Source organism: Oxyura jamaicensis, chromosome 3, assembly GCF_011077185.1.
Source record: "Oxyura jamaicensis isolate SHBP4307 breed ruddy duck chromosome 3, BPBGC_Ojam_1.0, whole genome shotgun sequence".
NCBI lineage: Eukaryota > Metazoa > Chordata > Aves > Anseriformes > Anatidae > Oxyura > Oxyura jamaicensis.
In genome coordinates, this window is record NC_048895.1 from 80,229,065 (window position 1) to 80,249,789 (window position 20,725).

The 20,725-nt window shown below is 37.1% G+C and overlaps 1 protein-coding gene across 3 annotated transcripts in view; it reads left to right on the forward strand.

Annotated features, from left to right (window-relative positions):
- The window catches only part of MDN1 (midasin AAA ATPase 1), a 96,310-nt gene that overhangs the window by 53,979 nt on the left and 21,606 nt on the right, over positions 1-20,725 (forward strand). For 2 of the 3 annotated variants that reach the window (XM_035320855.1, XM_035320857.1), the window contains exons 55-78: positions 160-280; positions 1,386-1,596; positions 1,733-1,964; positions 3,068-3,194; positions 4,095-4,265; positions 4,394-4,608; positions 4,704-5,085; positions 5,226-5,335; positions 6,277-6,973; positions 7,437-7,598; positions 8,444-8,717; positions 9,684-9,919; positions 10,556-10,651; positions 10,880-10,974; positions 11,710-11,834; positions 12,948-13,094; positions 13,399-13,508; positions 13,928-14,001; positions 14,219-14,414; positions 15,654-15,813; positions 15,977-16,123; positions 18,086-18,212; positions 19,082-19,187; positions 20,310-20,425. In XM_035320855.1, the coding sequence (XP_035176746.1) occupies positions 160-280; positions 1,386-1,596; positions 1,733-1,964; positions 3,068-3,194; positions 4,095-4,265; positions 4,394-4,608; positions 4,704-5,085; positions 5,226-5,335; positions 6,277-6,973; positions 7,437-7,598; positions 8,444-8,717; positions 9,684-9,919; positions 10,556-10,651; positions 10,880-10,974; positions 11,710-11,834; positions 12,948-13,094; positions 13,399-13,508; positions 13,928-14,001; positions 14,219-14,414; positions 15,654-15,813; positions 15,977-16,123; positions 18,086-18,212; positions 19,082-19,187; positions 20,310-20,425 (4,437 nt within the window). The remainder of the gene's footprint in view (positions 1-159; positions 281-1,385; positions 1,597-1,732; positions 1,965-3,067; positions 3,195-4,094; positions 4,266-4,393; positions 4,609-4,703; positions 5,086-5,225; positions 5,336-6,276; positions 6,974-7,436; positions 7,599-8,443; positions 8,718-9,683; positions 9,920-10,555; positions 10,652-10,879; positions 10,975-11,709; positions 11,835-12,947; positions 13,095-13,398; positions 13,509-13,927; positions 14,002-14,218; positions 14,415-15,653; positions 15,814-15,976; positions 16,124-18,085; positions 18,213-19,081; positions 19,188-20,309; positions 20,426-20,725) is intronic. The other variant, XM_035320856.1, reaches the window with a different exon arrangement.

A 20,725-nucleotide genomic window follows, 5' to 3' on the forward strand; every position in this document is an offset into this window, starting at 1 on the left:
TTAAAATTCAGTTTTCTAAGTGTTAGGATTCTCCTTGGCCATATGATCATCTAGAATTTTTACTCATTTTCTGTAGTTCTCATGGAAGGTTAAGAGACTTTTCTGATGCATCCTTCTTTTCTCTCAAACTTCTCTGAGTTTTTTTGTTTTTCCTCCAAGGGTTTCCAAGGAAATCCAGTCTGTTTCACAGCAGATTCAGAACTGCTTGGCTAATCCTGCTGGTGTTTCTGCCAATATGAAGCTATTACAAAATTCGCTAGGAAGACCTCTTCCTTTTAAGGTATTGATACTCTTCTTGCAAAAGATACAAATTTCTAGTGATGTCCAAATACCTTTCAAATGATCCTTAATCCTTAAAAAAGGAAAGCGCCTCTTTCCAGGCCAGCAAAAAGGCATTCCTTTTGGACTTGATGGAATGGTTAAAAAAGCAATTTCAGTTTGTTAACGTACATCTATTTTGTGACATATATCAGATATCCAGATAGCATTTCTACTGTAAACTATGCTTTGTATAGATAGCAGTTACTTAATGTAGGGGTGTACAAGTATGAAAACATTACTTCTTGCTCTGTTCTGGAGACTTGTGAATATCAGTATGCCAATCCGTACTTAGTGGACGTATGGGTATATGGAGTAGACCGTTTCCTTTGGCATGGCATAAGATAGGACTGTCTTAGGACTTAACAGGCCAAAGCCACTTAAATTTGACGGTTGTTTATTCTCTTATTTTTATCAATTGGTCTAATTCAATTTAAAAAAATCTTGCAGCAAATTTTTCCAAAGAGTGTAAGTCCCTTTTAAAAACAGGGCACAAGGAGACATGTAGATTGCTCGTTTTGGTGACTAGTAATTAGGTCTAGGTTTTTACAGCCTTATCTTTCAAAGATACTCAGCTGTTCAAAAATACATGGTTACTTCATGAAACTTTCAAGAACATTCAGTGCTTACTGAAAGCTTTAGGAGATTTTTCTAGGTATCCAAACGTATTTAATTGCAGGTGTCAAGTGACAATTTCTTTTAAGTGACAGGAGCTTCTGGCAATTTTGATTAATTAATATATTTATTGCTCTTAGTTTAGGTAAGTTGCCATGTTGAGGCATGGTTTGTCTGCATAACATAAATAGTATTTTCATGAAGGAAAAACGTGAAAAAACTTAGTAAGGGGGAATTGTGGCCTCCTGTTTCAATTTCTGTCTCTAGTGTATTGAGTAAGGCTGCAAAAGAATTGTTTTTAAACTGTATATGTGGTTGCAAGTTGGCTTATGTGTTCTTCAGTTGTATGCTTATGCATTTGAAATCTTCAAATTCTGACTATAGTCACAGATTTTATTTTGTTAGCATTGCTGAAACAAATTGCTTCTTGTTCAAACGTCTTCGTATTTCAGGATACTCTGGGAATGGATTGTTTTTCTCAGTTACAAGTTCTCAGCAAACCACTTAACATCTTAGAGTCAAGATTGGCCTTTGGAGAAAGTAGATGGCAGGAAAAAATGTGCTGTCTGAAAACTGCTGCCTCTGGATGGAAGGTGAAGAAAGCATTGCTGCAAGCTGATGGCCTGATACTTAGAGCTAATCACTTAGAAGATGTTAGTCTGGGTAGGTAACACTTCTGAAGAACCTAACAAGATGATTCTGCCATCAGCATTATATTTATATAGAAACAGAAAGGATGTGTTCACTGGCAAAAAGCATAGTACATGCATTTATGTGCCTTTTACATTCTGTCAAACAGGTCAGCTAAAGACTTCTTTGAAAGCTCTACATTCACAACTGAGAGCAGAGGGACTCAAATACAGTCATTCAGAAGAAATGTTCACTGAAGATACCATCTCCAACCCGTTAGACCCTGTCATGTTAGTCCAGCTCTGCAGTCGGGTTCAGCTGTGGCCTGCAATGGAGCACCTGAGTGTGCTCTGGCAGTACAAACTGACGGCCGATTATGTGGCTAAGGCTTGTGCAAGAAGGTAAGGAGGAGAGTAGAAAGTTCTGTGTTCCTTTCATGAGACTCGGAATCCCTAGCTAAAAGCTGTAACTTCAGTGTTTTATATTTGCATGTAAATCTGTGGTTTTGTATGTGTAACTGTGTATATGCATATATGAATGTGTGCATACACGCTTATATTTGTGCATAAATACACATATGCTCCTTGACTGCATGCAGAATGGTATTTGGGCAGCTGTAAAACATGACATGGAAAGAGTTTGGTGTTCTACTGAGAAGGTATTTTTCTTTACCTGGTTTTCATCAATGCAAATAGAGGAATGCTGATGTCTAAGCCCATTGGTGTAAAAACATTAGACTCCAGCAATAGCTTCATTAATGGTAGAATGGATTGTAAGTGAAGGAAATATAAAAGCTTTTCTGTAAGAGTCTGAGTGATAGTATTTTCCTTTTAATGAAACATGTCATTCATATTGGAATTAACGTGAAGGTATTTATGGCCATGTTGTTGAGCTGTTGCAGAAAGACTGAATAAGACCTGACAATGAAGGAACTACACTAGTATGCATGTTTCCATTTGTGTGCAACAAAAAAGACAAGTAAATTACATGCATATATCTGTAGTTTAAACTATCATTATTAGTTTCAGAAGTGTTAGCCCCCTTCAAGGGTCCAAGTATATTTTTTTATCTGTTGACCATTGGTTAAAACAGAGCTCTTCATTTATTGATTGCAATGAAAGTTATTTTTTGTGCGGTGAGAATTCTAGAACCAATGATTCAATCTTGAATTCAGCAAAGTCCTGATTTTCTCAAGAACTGTAAGACATCTCCAAATGTTTTTTATGTTTTGCTGAACATGCAGCTTATCGCTTCAGAAGATGCTGTTTCTTTACCTGTCAGTTGTGAATTTGGATTTTGCCAGGTTTTGCCAGGGATGCAAGTGTTTTGGGTATTTATTAGAGAGTTTATTCATCTCCAGTGTTTAAAATACTATGATTTTAACCTTCCAAGCAGTCTTTGTTATTCTTCTGACCTTGTCTGATGTTCTGAATTTTTGTTGTATAAATGATTTGTGTGTCCTGCTTAGGCATTAATTATGTCATATTTCTTTTACCTCCTATAGGAAGAACTTCAGTCAAGAATTAGGCATGTGTTCAGATCTAGTTCAGCTTATAACTTTTGCTCTGAAATTGACACCAGCTGCCTCTCACCAGCTGTCTGGACTGTGGCACTTGGTACACCTTAGTGAAGTAAGAACAAGTTTTAGTTTAAATTAGCTTTGCGGAAACTTTCAACAGACTTTCCAAACTAGGTGTATCCCTAAGACTTTAATATGCAGTTTTTCTACCTATGCCTGACGGTAATTGTTCCCTTTTTTTAATAAGAACAGAAAAGTTTATTCACTGTGAACCTGCCAAAGAAACATAATTAAAAAATAAAAAATAATAATAATAAAAAATAATAATAATAATAAAATAAAATAATGCCATTCTACATTATTTAAATCAATACTCTTGTTCCATTTATCCATCTATGACTTAGAAAACAGGAAATTGGAATGGTAGGTGCCAGCTTGGTTATATTGATGTACTCATTTTTATGCTGAAAAGTATTTGCCTCTATTACTGTGCCTCTAAACCTTTTGGGTCTTGTTGCAAAACAAACAGACTGAGAAGGTTATTTGATGTATTTCCTGTAGAGCAATTTAATATGCCTGTGAAATTGCACTAAATTAGTATTTAGCAATAATATAGTGATGTCTGCGTTTCCACAATTTTCAGTAAACTAGCAAGTTCTTCTTAAATGCTTTAAAGTAGACAATGGGGTAGCTTTACCTATGTTGTGTTTATGCAACCTTGCATATAATATTAAAAGGTTGCAGAGTTACAGACTAGGGGCTGTATTCTGAAAACTTGTTCTTTAAACGCATTGAGTATTTTGCAGACAGAAGCAGGTTGAGCCTCAGGAGGTGAGTTTTTCTTATTGTTGAGAAGAGATGCAAATAAACCCTTGCAAATTTGAAACAGACATTAAAGGAATATCTTGTACTGTCTCTACTAGGAAAGTGTCATGCTCTTCTTTTGTCCTGCTTGATTCTCTTTTACTACCTGTAAATTATCCTCAACTCCATTTTTTTTTTGCCTCTTTAGATATCCCCTGAAGAAATGTCTATTTTGTCATCTCAACTGGTTCATGCTGCATTAGAATCCTTTTGGAACAGTACTTTCACCACAGATCCAGACTATTGGTTGACCTGGAGACCACTGCCTGCAGCAGAGGAAAAGATCCCTTTTAAATCCCATCTGAACTGTTCTATGAAGGTTTGTTTCTTCTTTTCTAATCAAGCAAGACAATTTTACTAATTTAACAGCTTTCTCGATGCTATAAATTTTAGCATACTCAGTGCAAGTTGCATCTGAACTATCTAACTCTTCATCTCTTAATTTAGGGCCCAGGTATTTTGACCCGAGCAGTTTTCTCAAAGTGCTTCTTTGAAATTCTAACTAGCAGCAGCAAGACAAGCCAGTGGGATGTGAGTGGACGTCCTATTCTGTCTTCATCCCATGTGACACTGGGAGAATGGGTGGAGAGAGCACAGCAACTTCATGAAGTCAACACAGCACTGTGGACCAACCTGGCTGTTACTTCAACAGCAGACTTTAGGTATTAACATCAATACGGAAGGAAGTTATTTAAACCAGGCATGTTGCAGAGGCTTGCTTACCATGTGTAAACTTTTTCCATTCCTTTGTCTTCAGATACACAGATTCTAGACTACAAGGAATAACGCTAGGCAGACAGCTCTCCAGCTTGGTAGATCTGGTTCCAACAGATCTTCAAGAGGAATTTTTGGACTACTGTGAGAAGCTCTTCCTCAAGGATCTAGTTGCATATGAGTACCTTCTCAAGATACTGAAAAGCATCGCTGATCAGGAGCTACTTCCTAAAGAATTCATGTTTCTCCTGCTCACTTGCTTGCAGCAGTTCTTCAGGGAAGGCCTTGAGGAGTTACCAGAAACAGCTTGGCGAGGAAGCCTCTGGGTGAATATTGGTTTGGTGCAGATCCAGTTGTGGCTTCCACAGACCAGGTTTGATCCAGCTATTAAAAGAGAATACAAGCTCAAGTATGCCAAAGAAGAGGTAAGTGTGGAGCTGGCCAATTCTTGGTCATGATTTTTGAACTGTGGGATTATAAATTCTTTTCATGTCCAAGATGATGATACACCTACTTTGTTACCAAAATCAGAACCTCAGAGAAAGGTTTATTCTTGTCTTTTTAGTTAGACCAGCTGGAGTGTGAATGGAAAGCATATGATTTGTCATCCCAGCTGCATACAGGAAAAAGTATTGAAGACAAAGCAGTCAGCAACTACATTCATCCCCATCTCAGGTAACAACTCAGGCACTTAACTCTTCTCTTCTACTGCTCTTTACTAGCAGTATCTAAAGAATTGTCTGTGCACACTTTGTAGTGCTGCAAATAGAATTAAAGCAATGCCCCTCAGATCTTGAGAAAATAGAAGCTATGCCCAGAAGTGAAAATAAAGTCAAACATCTAAGTTATGGCAGTTTCACCAAACTGTGACAATATTACTGACAATTTGAAATGACCTGGATTGTTTGTCTATCACTGTAGCTCTTCAAGGCCTCAAGAGAAACCAGTTCTGCTTTGCAGAATTCTTTGGCTGATTTGTGTTAAGTAGAAATGTCCAGATGTGTATTTTGCCATCAACCCGTGCCTATGGTGCTGTGGTTGAATTAAGTATCTTACCACATGGAATGCCCTGCTGAAGTTAAGAATTTGTAGCCATTGTGGTTTTTTTTAATCTGAAGAATTAAAAGAGGAAACTTTAAGGGAACAGAGATTTCTCCTTTGTGCAGGATTCCAGATGTTCCTTGTACATGAAGATAAAAACTGGATATTAGTCATAATTTTCCACTATTAATGGAAGTTTTCAATCTCATTATACACACAGATGGATCTTGTTGGTCTGTGCTGTTGCTTAAAGAGGATGATAGTAATTGAAAGCCAGTTCTGAGTGGCTGAGTTTTACCTGTTGCTTCCAGTAATAGTACTTTTTACTTAATGCTGACAGAGCTATTAGGTAGCAAGCAAAAAAGTAATTCAAGGTTATTGGAGAAATGCAGGAAAAATAAGAAGATGGGATATATGCATGTTATACCAATGCCACTTCTTGCTTTTTCCTTATTTGCTGCTTTACACAAGTTAGCAGAATATTTGTTATGAATCTTCTGTTGTGTTACCATGCAGCTTATGAAACATGTTTATTATAGTACGTTGCTGAACTGGTAAATGTTATTTCTTAATAGACTGTTGCAGGAAAGAATGCAAAGGCTGAATGAACAAATAAGCAGTCTCTCCAGAAAAAAGGCCTTCAGGCCTCCAGCTCCACTCTACGACTGCTTGTACCAGGAGGCTCACCAGTACATCAACAGCATAGCAAGGGTTTCTGCAGTCCAAGACCTTTTAGCCCGCCTTCTGCAGTTCCTTGGTGGGGCAAGACCGAAATCACTCCAGGCAATAAAAAAACTGTTAAATGAAGAAACATCTTGGCAACAATCACACCATCACTTCAGAAAACACTTGGCAGAGGAGTATGCTGCGTTCCCTGATGCCATACTTCCACTGCAAGCTGCCATCTTACAATTACAACACGGCATGCGATTAGTGGCTTCGGAAGTTTATGCCACGTTCAACAGTTTTGAGCGTCCAGCTGATTTCAACAACCTCCTTACTAGTTTGTTGACATTTCCATCTGTTGGCCATGCTTTTCCCACATACTTGGCACGTGCAGAAATTTTATGCTCAGTGAATTCAGTTGAGGTCCTTCATGGACTTAAAAAGCTTTCTCTGAAGCACTCTGAAGGTGAACTTGAGGGAGTACAGAAGTCTTGTCCAACTCTGGAACAGCTCCTGGTGAACGCATTGTTGTACCTTCGATGTCACGTGCTATCCAGAGGAGAGATGGACCAGAAATCTCTGCAGCTTTTTAGACATCTGTGTCAGGTAACATCTGAGTGCTAGTGGCCAGGATTATTGCACTGAAACTACCTTGATAATCATCAGTATGATGTTCTTAAACCTTTTTTCCATACACTGATAGAATAATTCAACATCTTGTGTTAGCTTTTTTTTTGATTTATTGAGGTGTGAACTCAAAGCCTGTAATGTTTGCAATAATAATAATAAAAACACACAACTTTCTGGAAAATTTCTCTGTGAAATGGTTAAGAAAGACTATAACTTGGCCAAGCACTGTCCTGCACAGTTCTGGTGCTTTTTCCTCATTGGTCTGTTGTGAGAGCAGTTTACAAATCTTCATTCAGATTAGATGGCGTTGATTTATACTGTTGCAGACTGTAGAGGGGGAAAGAGCCAGGCATGATAGATGCTGCCTTATCAAAATAGGAGGCATTGTGGTGCTTTTAAACATAATTTGGTATAATAATATGTTACTTTGTTTTCCCAGGCAATTATAAATGAATGGGATGAACAGGAACGCCGTGCCCAAGAACAGGAAGCAATGGAAAAGAGTCTGTACAGATACAGAAGTAAAAGTCATGGGAAAGGGAAAAGTGAGGAAGAGGAGGAGGAAGAAGAATTTAGGAGGAGATTTCCTTTTCATGAAAAGGTAACAATGGAAACTCTAATGAAGAAATACAAAATTTATGTCTAAATTAGCTCCTGAAAATGCATGTTATATAAGTAAAATGAGATGAAGAATGAAACATTTTTTTCTTAAGCCAAAACAGAAATGTGTGTTAGATTTTTGGATGAATAGATACTAAGTACTGTGGGTTTTTTCGTTTATTTTCCCTTCAGCTAAATTATCCTAAGTTATACAGCTAAGTCACAATATGATTAGTTACTCATAGTAACATTCTGGAATGTGATTCAATTAACAAGTAGGGTCTGCTGAGATTTTGTTGTCCTGTGAAGAACTTAAATCTCCGTAATTAAATATTTGTATTGAAGCTGTGAGATATTTTTAAAAGTTTAACTGGCCTGCATTACTGAACAATTCTTGAAGTGACTTCACCAAGCAGTGTTGTGCAGTGCATGAATCCATGAGCCAGTTATGTGCATCAACCTGTAGCCAGGAGGTTGAGAGGTAATAGTTCAGATCTCCAAGTAATTAAAAAGCATTGAAGTGGTTTATTAGCAGGTATCACTGCTAAAGCTTGTTCTCAAAGAGGTTTTGTTTGGTCGTAGCTTGGGCTCACTGTACTGCACTCTTCTGTCAGCTGTGGTTTATTCCCTTAATTGTTCTCTTTGCCTGTGTTCTGTTTCGTACTGACATCTGGTTTGTGAGGCAGGCAGTGTATCTATATGAATGCCAAATCCAAATCATTAGCATTAGCACATAGCACCTTTTTGCATTGCCAGAGAGTACAAAAAAGAGGGTACAGGGGAGGAGAGGAGGAGCATTAAGGGAAGAAACCATAATTGATCTCTTAATTATAATGCAATTTGTAGGACTTTGAAGATATCACAGCTCAGGCAAGTCTGGAAGAAAATATGGAAACTGAAGATCCATTGGAAGACCAGCTGGAAGTAGACAGAGCCATTTTGTCCAAGAGCTCAATGCAAACTGTAATGATGGTTCATCAGCAGTTGTGCTTAAACTTTGCTCGATCCCTGTGGTATCGAAAGAGTCTGCCTTCTCCTCAAGCTAAAAATTATTTCAGTGCATTTGTTTCCTGCTATCAGACTGGTGCATATCTGGTGTCACAGTACTATCCTTTAATTGGTAAGATTGCTAGCAACACTTCAGATGTACAGGTTTAGCTGTATAATGATTTGTTACAAATGAATTGTATTATAGATCATAAAATAGACCTATTATAGGGTAATTGTGCAGAAGAAACGTCCTTTTTCGAAGGAATTTGTCCCATTTTCAGAACTGTCTTGCAAGGCTTTGTTTTTTTGAATTGCTGTTTTTTTTGTTTCATTTGTTAATGGAACAGAGTTTAAGAGTAAAGTGAACCTACTCCACATTCAGAAATGTTGATCGCCTACATCTGCATAATTCTGTGGAAAGTTATGCACTTGCAGAAATTTCCCAGAGGTAAAATTTGAAATTAGGTTCATAAAGAAATTGATTTCAGTGGAGCTTCTATAATGTAAATCAAACGAACAAACAAAAACAAAGTGATTTATTTGCTTTGAATTTTGGCACAATTGATGTGAAAATCATAACAATATGTGTGTAAGACCTCAATAATATTTTTAATCACTTTTCAAAGCAGAACTGTATTTCAGTTCTAAAAACTGTGTATGTGTGCAGTTAAGAAGCAGATAGTGCAAGAGGACCGCTATTTCTACAGTCATATTTTTGTTGTTTATACCTGAGGTGTAATGTATGTGAATGTGTTTTTTGTTCATTTTTTATGTTGGATTACTTTTTTCACAGAGGCTTGCTAACAATTTTGTAGTAAATAACCCCTCAGTGTGAACTTAGGAATGGAGGAACTGTGGTTTTCTGTTTAGACTACAGCATACCTTCAGATTTTTTTTTTAATTGATAAAATAGAGGATGTAAACTTTAAATATGCCTCTTTTCCTGTAATCTCATCTTATTGTTTATTTGTGGTATAATAGTATATTTTTGTAATATATAACATGCTAACGTTTGGAATGCAAGAAACAAATTAACTTTTCCTGTTCGTTTGGGGAAAAAATTGTAACGTGATGTCTTCATTTCTTGACTTCCTAGATGCTGAAATGAACAATAGTCTTTTGGGAAGCCAACTTCTACTTAGCACTCTTCTTCAAAATACATTTTTTGAAGAACTAATGTCAGATCTTGTGCTACCACAAGACGGCCCCTATGATTTTTACCAACATCCTAATATTCAGCAAGTCCGGCTGTGCCAACCTGTACTTGATAATTTTGCTAAAGAAGTAAACGGGTTACTGCAGGAATGGCCAGATCATCCAGTCCTTCTGCAGGTAAGGATAACTCAACAAAAGTTTAGGAAAAACAAAAGCATTTTAAAATTGTGTGTAAATATATGTAAAGATAAGCCTAGGACCTGTGCATGCATATGCTTGCTCAGATGTCAGTATTGCTTATGCTTATGTTTTGAAGTCATACCTGTTTCTTAGAGAAATTAGGTATTAGTAGCAGTTCAGTTTTACTTACGAAATGGTAAGTAGTGTTCACTGTGTAGTCTGTTTTTACAGCTTTAATTGGTCTTTGATCTGCTGTACTTCAAACATTCTTGACGTCTTCTGCTGTTTGGACTTCCTTTTTTTCCCACAATGCTTTTTTCCATAGTGCTTTAAAACTGATATCTTTGCACCACCAAGGGGGGACTGTGTGGATCTTAATTCTTGAAGACTAATGCAGAAATGTAGAATTAGTTGGAGCTCTTAGCATTATTAGGTCATTTATGCTCATTTCCGTCAGAGTGCCTTATTGAACTACTAGTGACCTAATACAAAAATGAAGAAGCAGTTGAAAATAAAAAATATTCTTACCTCTTTTTAGGGTAGGGTTATGCTAATACAAATCAGCTTAGCTTCATAACTGTTTTAGTTGAAGATCAGGTGCTGTAGGTTGAACACTTGTTTTTCATTCTTCAGCTGTTGGTTGTGATGGACAGAATCCGGAGTTTTCCACTATCTAGTCCTCTCTCAAAGTTCTTGAATGGCTTAGAAATTCTTCTTGCAAAGGCACAGGTAAGAAGAGAGCTAATGGAAACTTTTATTTTCTCATTTTCTGCTTTCTTATTTGTATTAGTACCACAATAAGAACAACTGAAAGCTGAGTGCTTGCCAGGGTTTGGGGAAGTGAATTGCTCCATGCAGTGAGTTTAAGGAGTTAGGAGAGTGAGCAATAGTATTACAGTGCTGTGTAGACACTGATTTCTGGCTTTGTATGAAGAAACTTTTTTTCTTTCCCCTCAGGACTGGGAGGAAAATGCTAGTCGAGCTTTGTCCTTGCGGAAGCATCTTGATTTGGTCACTCAATTGATTATTCAGTGGCGGAGACTGGAGTTGAAGTAAGAACTGTCCTTCCCTATTGCTATTTCTTAGAACTAAGCTTCTGTCTCAATACAGAGACATGTTGCAATGCATTATTGCTTTAATCGTGAAATGTCTTCTTTCTTTGTGTGTGTGTAGCTGTCCTTGTACAGGTATAAAAAACAAACAAATAAAAAGGTAGTTGTACTGGCTCAGAATGAGTGTGTCCAGCCCCATATTCTCTTTCATGGTGACCTTATGCTGTGTTCGTATGTGTATGCCTCAGGAGGGACAGAAGCAGGACACAACTAGAATATTTCATCCTGATATTTTCCCAGCCTTCTCCTGTTTATAATTCTGGGATTTGCTGAGCCTGTAGTGGTTTGTCTCTTAAACAACCACCATTAAATTTTGCTTAAAAAGTATTAGCCATTCTTATGTGTAGACCATGTAAAACTTTATATCCGCAATATGCTATGATCAGGAATTCCACAAATCTACCTCACATTTTGTGAAAGAAAACTCTTTTGAAACCTGGCTCTGACTGGTTTTATTTGACAGTTGTAGTTCCTTCGTTTCTTCTCTCATATTTGTAAGTGTCAAAGCAGTGATCTTCAGTAGCTGAATGTGTATATTAAGGATACGTGCAGATTGTTTCATCCTCTGAAATCTTACTTTAGTTTAGCAGAAACAGAGAATGAAGTTTGTGTTGTTTTGGAGCCCAGATGACTCATGAGTTTGGTTTTTATTTTTTCTTCTCTTACTGTTTTCAGTTGCTGGTCAGTAAGTCTGGACAACGTTATGAAGCAGCATGTAGAGAAATCCACAAAGCATTGGTTCTCAGTCTATCAGATGATTGAGAAGTATGTGCAAGAACACACCGAGGCAAACATGGAAGGCAAGTGCTGTCCTTATATAAACATGTGGCAGAGTTGCAGCAATTACTAAGGATGCATAATTAAGCTCTCAAATGACCAAGTTTAACTGTGCCCTTTAAGGTGTAATTATTGTCCCCTTTGCTCTGCAATAAATTCCATGACTGTATAAGGTCTTTCATATAGAGTGAATTTGGTATTTTTTTCTGAAAGCATGTGTGTAGCTCACAGGACTAACATTGTAGGGGTGTAGAGGAGAGATGCTTGTAAACGGCATCCAAAAGAAACTAGAATGGTAGTAATCGTGTGTCAGGGATATATAAACATTGTAAACTGAGTTTTGGAAGCCTTTACCTGCAGCTGGAAAAGGCATCTCACTTTTTAACTGCACAAAGCACCATTCATATTCTAACTGAGCTACTTTAGTATTCTGTATAAGCATAAAGAATTCTTACAATAAGTGTGCTTTAATTACACACTGCCTAGCAAATCTGTCTGCAGGTGTTCAAGTTACGTAAACTAAGAAAAAAAAAAAACAAAAACACTTTCAGTCCCTGGCCCTCCCAAATTTTCTGAAATTGTGAAGATGAAAATAACATTCTTTGTAACGAAGCAAAGCTCTTCCAATCTCATGACTAATTAATGAACTTGACAAATTAAGATCATTGGGTTCTTACGTCTTCCAGTGTCTTCTCCCATAGGCAGCGCTCTAAAGACACTGTTCTCTACTAGATTTTTCCAAGATCTGTTTCTATCTTGATGATTTTGAGGTGTTAAGGAATTGGCAGCGATGAATTTGTAACATGTAGTTTTTCATCATGGCTGAAAAAGTTCATAAAGAATAGCAGGTTTTCTCCATATACATAGTGTTCACTCAGACAGGGCATGTAGCTGGCCTCCTCAGTGCTGTCTTAGTACTGCCTCTCTTGTCCTGTCTCCTCTTTTATCCAGTGTATTTTTTGCTGGTTTTACGTATTATTAATTTAGAATTTCTCCCTCTTTTTTTTTTCCTAGTTTGTTTTGAAACTTCCCCAATAGAAACTTGATACTTAGTTGGAAGTTCACAAAGACCAGTCAACAATTTTCACGTAAAATTTTGTTTTCTCACCCTTTTATATTTCTGTTGTAATGTTCAGAAACAGAGCAGATGAGTCTAAAAATGCTGGTCAGCACAGTACAAGCTTTCATTGAAGGATCTACTCTGGGAGAGTTTCATGCACGACTTCAAATGCTACTGGATTTCCACTGCCACGTCTTACTGATGCCTCAGGTAGCAGAAAAGGGTAAGTTATTAGCATTATATGTGGTGAGTCTTCTTAAAAACCACCTTACCATCGTATATTCCAGGCTTTCTGGACAGATGACTAAGAGCTCATAAACAGAATTCAAGCCTGCAATGCATTTTCTCATCTTCATGAAGAAATACTGTTGGTCTGTTAACCCCTTCCTTTGGTATCGCCAAGCTTCGCAATTACCAAAAACAACAACAACAAAAAAACACTAGGCTACATTTCTGCTTTTTATACTGAAGAACATCTTGTTTTTAAAGAAGCTTCTTACTTTTTTCTTACTTTTTATCCCTTCCAGACATCCTGTGCAGCATCCTGTGGAATCTATACCATTATTATAAGCAGTTTTCAGAGTGTGTTGAGATGAGAATCACTGAACTTCGTCAACCTATAGAAAAGGAACTTAAGGTAAAAGAAAATTTCGCTCAATATTATTAGTGGGAACAGAGGAGCAATTAGTTGAATTTGTGTATAATAGCTCTGTTGGCAATGGAAATCCCTGCTACCCTTCACATCTTCTTTGTCGAAAAGATATTTTTGAGGCAAGGAGTAGGTGAAAGTCTTTAATGTTTGGTCAGTCCCATTTAGCCATGGAGGTTTCTACCAAGCAGTGAAGTCCCTTTGGATTTCACATTTGGCTGTGCAGCAGTTTTAGCATAAATACAAGTGATTATTAGAATAAGACAACTGTGCAATTATTGGTGCATGTTCTAAAATGTATTGCATTGTGTCATCATAGCTGATCAGCTTTAAAGATCGTCTTTTGTATGCAACTACTTCATTATATTAGTATAAGTAAGCCCACCATTTATTTCTTTTCTTAATAGGAATTTGTGAAAATCTCAAAGTGGAATGATGTCAGCTTCTGGGCTATTAAACAATCAGTTGAAAAAACACGCAGGTAACTCATACCTTTGAATTACGGAGCCACTTATGGACAGATGATGATAAACAGCAGTATTTGTATGTATGACTGTATTTCAAACCTTCTTTCTAAATTTCTCTGGTTTTAAATTTGAATGCAGGAATGTTTCTTTTACCCATAACACAGCGGAAATGCTGAGAGATTTCCTGGATTAGAACACCCAGTAACTGTTTTGTTTTCCTTTTGTAATTAGGACTCTCTTCAAATTCATGAAGAAATTTGAAGTTGTTCTAAATGAGCCATGTCGGCCTGCCTTGGTGGAAATTGGTAAGGAAGAGCAGCTGGACTGTTTGCAAAAGCAGGAGGAATCTGAGAATAAAGAGACTAAAGTTCAGAGGTTAAGCAACGCATTAAGAAAAATTCTGTCTTCTAGAACAGATATTGCCAAGGTGACTGTATTCTTTGTTCTAAGTGTGGGAAGGATATTTTCTATATTTTCATCTGTATGTTGTTCACTGATTTATGCAGAAAAATCTTATAAATGTCAAGTATCTTGAATATATTTTCAACTTTTTGGTCTTTTTTTTGTGTTGAGTGTTATGAAACACTGCAGGTGGGTGGGAACACAGCATGGAAAGACAAGTATGTTCAGTATTGGTTTGGCACAATATCTACAGTCTAACATAGACACAATACCAGTTACACATTTCAACTCTAAGTTACTCGTATATTGTCTGCAGCAATTTGTTACTTCCCTGCTGGTACAGTGACACTGACTAGGCCTAACAACTAATACTGCCCTGCTTCATAGTGCCTTGTTTGGTGTGTCTCTAATGAAGCTGTCCAGCTCAGAGAAGAAGTCAATTATTTTCCTGAAATAAATTCCAAGGAACCAGCCAAAACCCATCAGGATTTTCTTGTGCGGGGATATTCAGTTACTCTCATTTCCAAGGCTTTAAGAGTAGGAGGGTGGCTGATTTTGCTTTTGTCATCTTACAGTCAGGAAGATAGATAAGGAGAAATAAATCTGAGGCAAATCTAGTGTGGGTTTGGTTTTGGGTCGGGGGGGGCGCCGGGGGGGGGGGGCATTGTTTTTTTGTTTGTTTTTTCTTTTTGCAACCCTGTTACTGATTGTTAACAGGGTTGCTAGTTTCACGTGTTTAAGAAATTAAGACTTTATGAAACTGCAGGGAGATGCATCCAAACTTAAATATCCTAGCTATTTCCTAAGGAATAGCTTTTGACATCCTGGGGGATCACTTCTGTAATTTCATCATTTTTGTGTACTGTTTTCATTGTTTCCCTAGTAAGTAAGAGGTGGTGTTCTTATCTAATGTCTTAAGGGCATGAGTTATAAAGGATAAGGAGACTGCCTTCCTTTGAGCTTGGAAGGCTGAGGAAGCTGACCTAAATGCGGTAGTCTCTACGGAAGAGGCCACGACAAACAGCTAAAAAAAAAAAAAAGTGCCACAACATCTTTGATTTCTTAGGCTTTTTTCACATATATTGTAATTTTCCTCAAATGTTTGGGCTGAACTGTTCAGAGGACCACATGAGGAAGTTGTTGGGTTTAAGGTGAATGCAGAATTTAGTTACTGTTTTTGCATCAATTTACTCTGACTTAGTGGATAGATAAGACAGCCTCAATTATGTGTGTATAATTGGACTGTTTCTTTCATTTTTCTCAGCAGACACTAACGGAAGAATGTCAGGATGGCGTTACATTTCATACAGAATCTCTTCAGTACCGTCTGCCCAAGCTTACAAAAAGAATGAAGAAAATGTGTGCAACAGTTACAGCAAATAATCCATTCTTAAGTCTTCTGGAAAGTCTTGACCAATTCACAGGTTAGGTATTCTTGTGATTTCTGTGTCTTAGTTGACCTTTATAACATGAGTGGAATCAGGTAAAAATGTAGATGCATGGTTCCCTTTCCAGACTATATTCCCATGGCTGGTTTGTGTTCATTGACGTTTCACACTTTGTCTTCCCCCGCTGTCTTCCATGCAGGTGGTATCATTGGTTCTGTAGTGGAACTGCAGAGTTTAACATTTGATCAGACAGCAGATAAGGAGAAGCAGAAGTCAGAGGCCAAGCATATTCAGATGCAGAAGCAACGGGCTTTGTCAGATCTCTTTAAAAGCCTTTCTAAAACAGGTGAGCTTTGAATTGAAATGTGCTTGTTGTAAAAGTTCTTCAGCATTTCACATTTTTGCCAGTACATGTAAATACATAATATTCTGTACTTAAAGTCACTGAGCCATTCATAAATACATAGAGGCGTTTAAGTCTTTTTCCCTTCCTCTGACTAAGAGGTCTGATGTGCTAGCCGATTCATATACCTTCTCTTCTTTGTACATTCCACTGTATGTAAAACAGTTGCTCTTCTAAACCCAAAATCTACATTATCAGAATGTCAGAAGTCACTGCTCAGCTTTCAGGAACAAGAGGGAAGCTCATAATCTTGTACCCATTCTCTTATCCAGAACTAGAGTTAAACTAACTTCTTTAAATGAGAGCCCGTCTCTGTTGACAGACTGGCAGTGGTATTGCTGAGCTGTGGGTATTGAATGGTTTGTTGATGGGAGTCATTGGGGAGACCCTGCCCAGCTGCCTCATCTCCATTGCTGCCATTGCCAGTTGTAAGGTTAAGGACCTACCCAAGCTATTGACTTTTCCTTTGATTATACAAAAAATTGACTTTTCCTTTGATTATACAAAATATCATCAACTGTTCTTAGTCACTGAACAGGTTAGAAAACAGCAAAAGCAAGCAATCTCGTTAATTAAACAGTTGCCTGACAGCATTCTGCCAAGTCATAGCCATAGGTTGAAAACTAACCATAACTTTGCCTTTTTTGCTTTGTTTTTGGGTTTTTGTTTCTGGGTTTAAGAGAGTTTAATGTTTTAGTGCTTCTCACTGAAGACACAACTTCTTAGAATCACTACAGGCCAGAACTGCAAAAAATATATATATAAATTTTATTATCTCCCTCTTGGTTGCAGAGAGAAGCTTGGAAATGGGAAGTTAAGGGTTTCAAGAAGGAGGCATGTTTTGATAACAAACTTACACAAATGGGTTGTGTCATGGCACTTGGGGGCACAGGGAATTAAATTAAAATTTATTTTAAATATATATATATATATATATATGTATATATATATATACACACATATAATGCTTTTGGAGAGGTAGATTTTATTTCTGAGTATTTGTGTTACTCAAACCAGTTGATGTGTGTGCTAAGTAGATCCTGGAACTTTAAGGTCCCTTTGTATTTACATGGCTGTTAACACAGGTGTACTCAAGTGGGAGGTTTCTGGCATGTATACTTTTCCTGCATTTGATATTTTTTTGTACCCACTGGTGTCAGAGTAATATCTGATAGTGCAGCTCTGTGAAGTTTGTGCTGGAGGGAGGACATATTGTGGCTTAATACACTTGACTTGAATTCTTTACTGGGGTCCACCTTTGATTTCAGATGACTCCTTTGGCTGCCCCATTCATCGTCTGTTTCATATCTAAACATGAAGTGATGATCCATAACTCAGCATTCTGATGACACCAAGAGAAGTTAAATGTTACTGCTTAAGACTAATTTTCCACTCCAGTTGAAAAAATGGCAACGTAACCTAGATAGCTAATAAACTTTTCTTACGGACTTTGCTTACTTCTAGGTTACTTTGAAAGGAGTGTTGTAATTTGCTCGAGAAGAGCGAACATGCTTGCTCCAACTCTAAAAATAACTAAAGTAATAGTGCAAAGATTGGTTTTTAAAAGTATTTATCTGTAACTTTTTCCTCTTTGGTTTTATTTCACACTATAGCATACCTTAGAGGTTCAAGGCTTTTTGTTTTTTCTTTTGCCTGCCAACACCACCTTTTCATACAAGCAGGTCTGTGTCTTTTTTTAACTGTGTTCTTCAGCTGAAGATAGCTCAGCTATGATGTGTTATGTTAGAAAACTTGGAAAATGTTCAAAGGTTTGACAAGATTAGAAAGCATAAGGAAAAAAATCCTACATTGGAGGCTTTGTATCTTAATAACTACATGAGTTACATTTCTTCTCATATAAAAGAATGAGGGCATAAAAAGGTATGTGTTCAAATGTCATTCCAGGTCTGTCATACCGAAAAGGTCTTTCTTGGTCCCGCTCAGAAGGCTATCATGCAGTACTCTGCCTACCTCCGCTGGACTTGTGTACTGCATTAGCTACAGTGAATTGTACGAATGAACTGGACGCCACGTATGTATACAGCATTTTTAACCCTAAGATATTATGAGTTGCAGCTCTAGTTCTGAAAACTTACTGTATATGGATTTAGATTGGAATGTCTGGACTTCAGTTCATTTGGGGTTTTAGACTCACTACCTTCTCTGTTTTTTTCTGTTTGAAAATCCTGCACCTACTGTACTGGTTCATAAAACAGACAGGTTTTTAAACATTTTATTTTTAAATTTGCAATTCTGATGACTTTACCGCTGGTTTCATTGGTTCTGTGAATCCAATTCACTCTTTGTTTTTCAGCTTTGGGACGCTTTATAAATATTGTTAAATGGTAGACTGTTATTGATTTATTAAAACTCAGTTGCAATTTACAGGGATTACTTAATTGTTTTGTCTTCGTCAATGACTAATGGCATATTTAGACTTCAAAGTGGGCGTTCCTGGAAAAAAAATATATCTATATGGAAGATGCTCTTTCAAATACTACTCTGCTGCAAGTGATTTTTGTCATTGAAAGATGCTGGTTACTGTCCCCCTCAGATGTATGAGTTTAATGTATGATATCTTCCATAAAGGCCAAAATAATAGCTTTGCTATCAAGCTCAAAGCTCAAGCAGCATTTAAAAAAATTACTGTTTTAGCACAAACTGATATTCAGAGATGGAGATCTGATTGCTGTGCTTTCATAGGGCTTATTTAAAAAACAAAACATATTTTCTTATGACTTAAATATTTGTGGGGAAAAATGAAGAATTGAAAGTTCAATGCATTTGCAAAATAACTTGTAAGCAGATTTTTTAGCTTGAAGAGCTGATTTGGTGGTCCAAGTGTTTTGAGATTCTGAAATTATTTACCTTTCTAATAACAAACTTTTTGTGCTTTGTCAGGTTACTCACAGAGGTTTCCTCTGCCTGGGATGGATGCCAGAAGTACTTCTATCGTTCACTTGCACGCCACTCTAGACTTCAGACAGCATTGCTAGCACCTGCCAAGGTAAAAACACAAAACTAAAAGCAGGAATCCTACTTCTGCTAATTTTAGATTACCAGCTTGAACTGGAATTTTCTAGAAATAAAAGGCTAATGTGAAAACACTGTTCTATAGTATGATACAAAATATTTGGGGGATGAATATTAAACAAAGCGTTTCAAAACCTGTTATTCCGTGAATGAACACTTGAACGAGTGTTCATTCACACTTTAATTAAGATTAATTAGTTAAAATAATCTGTGCAGTTTACAATGTCTCTCATCCCAGCCAATCCCAAATGGCTTCTTTTTGTGCCTGAAGAAAACTTCTGAAATGCTGAATTAAAGCTTGTTAGGAGAACAAAATCGGGTTTAGTAGTGCTCATGAAAAATCTGTTTAGATTATAAGTGGCCATAACTGGAGCCTGTGTTTAATACAGAAGGTTGCAAAACATTTCCTTGCTTAGAAATTGGTCTAAAATCATTAGGGGAAACATGAGTTCTGACAAATCAATACCACTTTTTTAGTGTTCCAGGAAACAAGGAATCTTCCAGGTGTTCTTCTGCTCACTGTGCCACACCCCTAGGTTTTTACAATATAATCTTGTCAAATGTCACGGCTAGTAATGGAATAAACAGGGGAACTTAACTGTGATCAGTCTCACTTTTTATTGCGAACATTTATTCTGCACTTTAATTCAGGATCTGTTCATCTGTTAAAAAGAGAGAAAGTAGTTGTCAGTAAATCTGGTAAAATGAATTGTGGAAGTGGTTTTAGTGGTCATGGATTTAAAAATTTAAGCTGGTATCTCCTCTTTGGATTTGACATCTTTATGCCAGGTGACTTTACTTCTGGAACTAAATTGCTGTTAGGAATTGCTGCACTGGAAGTGCAATTTAGTATGTCTGTGTTTGCAGAAATTATTTTAAAATTGTATAGTGGATATATGAAGGATGCAGATGAATGAAGATAGTGGAAAATAGTAACTATACTTTGTGTGCATTTTAGTACTTGCTCACTTAAACCATAACCTTTCAGTCTACTGAGTGAAGTGGAATGGGGACGCAGTCAATGTTGTTGCTTAGTCTGCTTATTCATCTAACTATTCTCTTTTCCCTCCCACTTCTCTGTACTTGTTTTCTTTAGGATCTTGGATTAGGTAGTATTGAGCGATGCAAAGGATTCACGGCACACCTCCTGCACTTGCTTGTCAGACAAAGACAATCTCTTACTGCGTTGACAGAACAGTGGATTATGCTGAGGTATTTTGCTTTACACCATTACAGCTTTATTTAAATGTTCAGCGTGGAATCGTTGACAGTGAGCAATTCAGTTCAAGACAAAGGGAACATGACAAGGTAGCACTCAATCAAATGCTTTCCTTTACTTGGCTATTTCTCCTATCCCCTCAATTAAGCCTAAATAGAAAAGCTATTAAAAAAAAAAAGTTTATCCTGTCTTTGCAGCCAGCATTTTGGAATCAAAATAATTGGGGAAAACCAAAGTAGGCGTGCATGAAGCCCATGAAATATTGTAATTAATTACACTGTTGAATCTAAAGA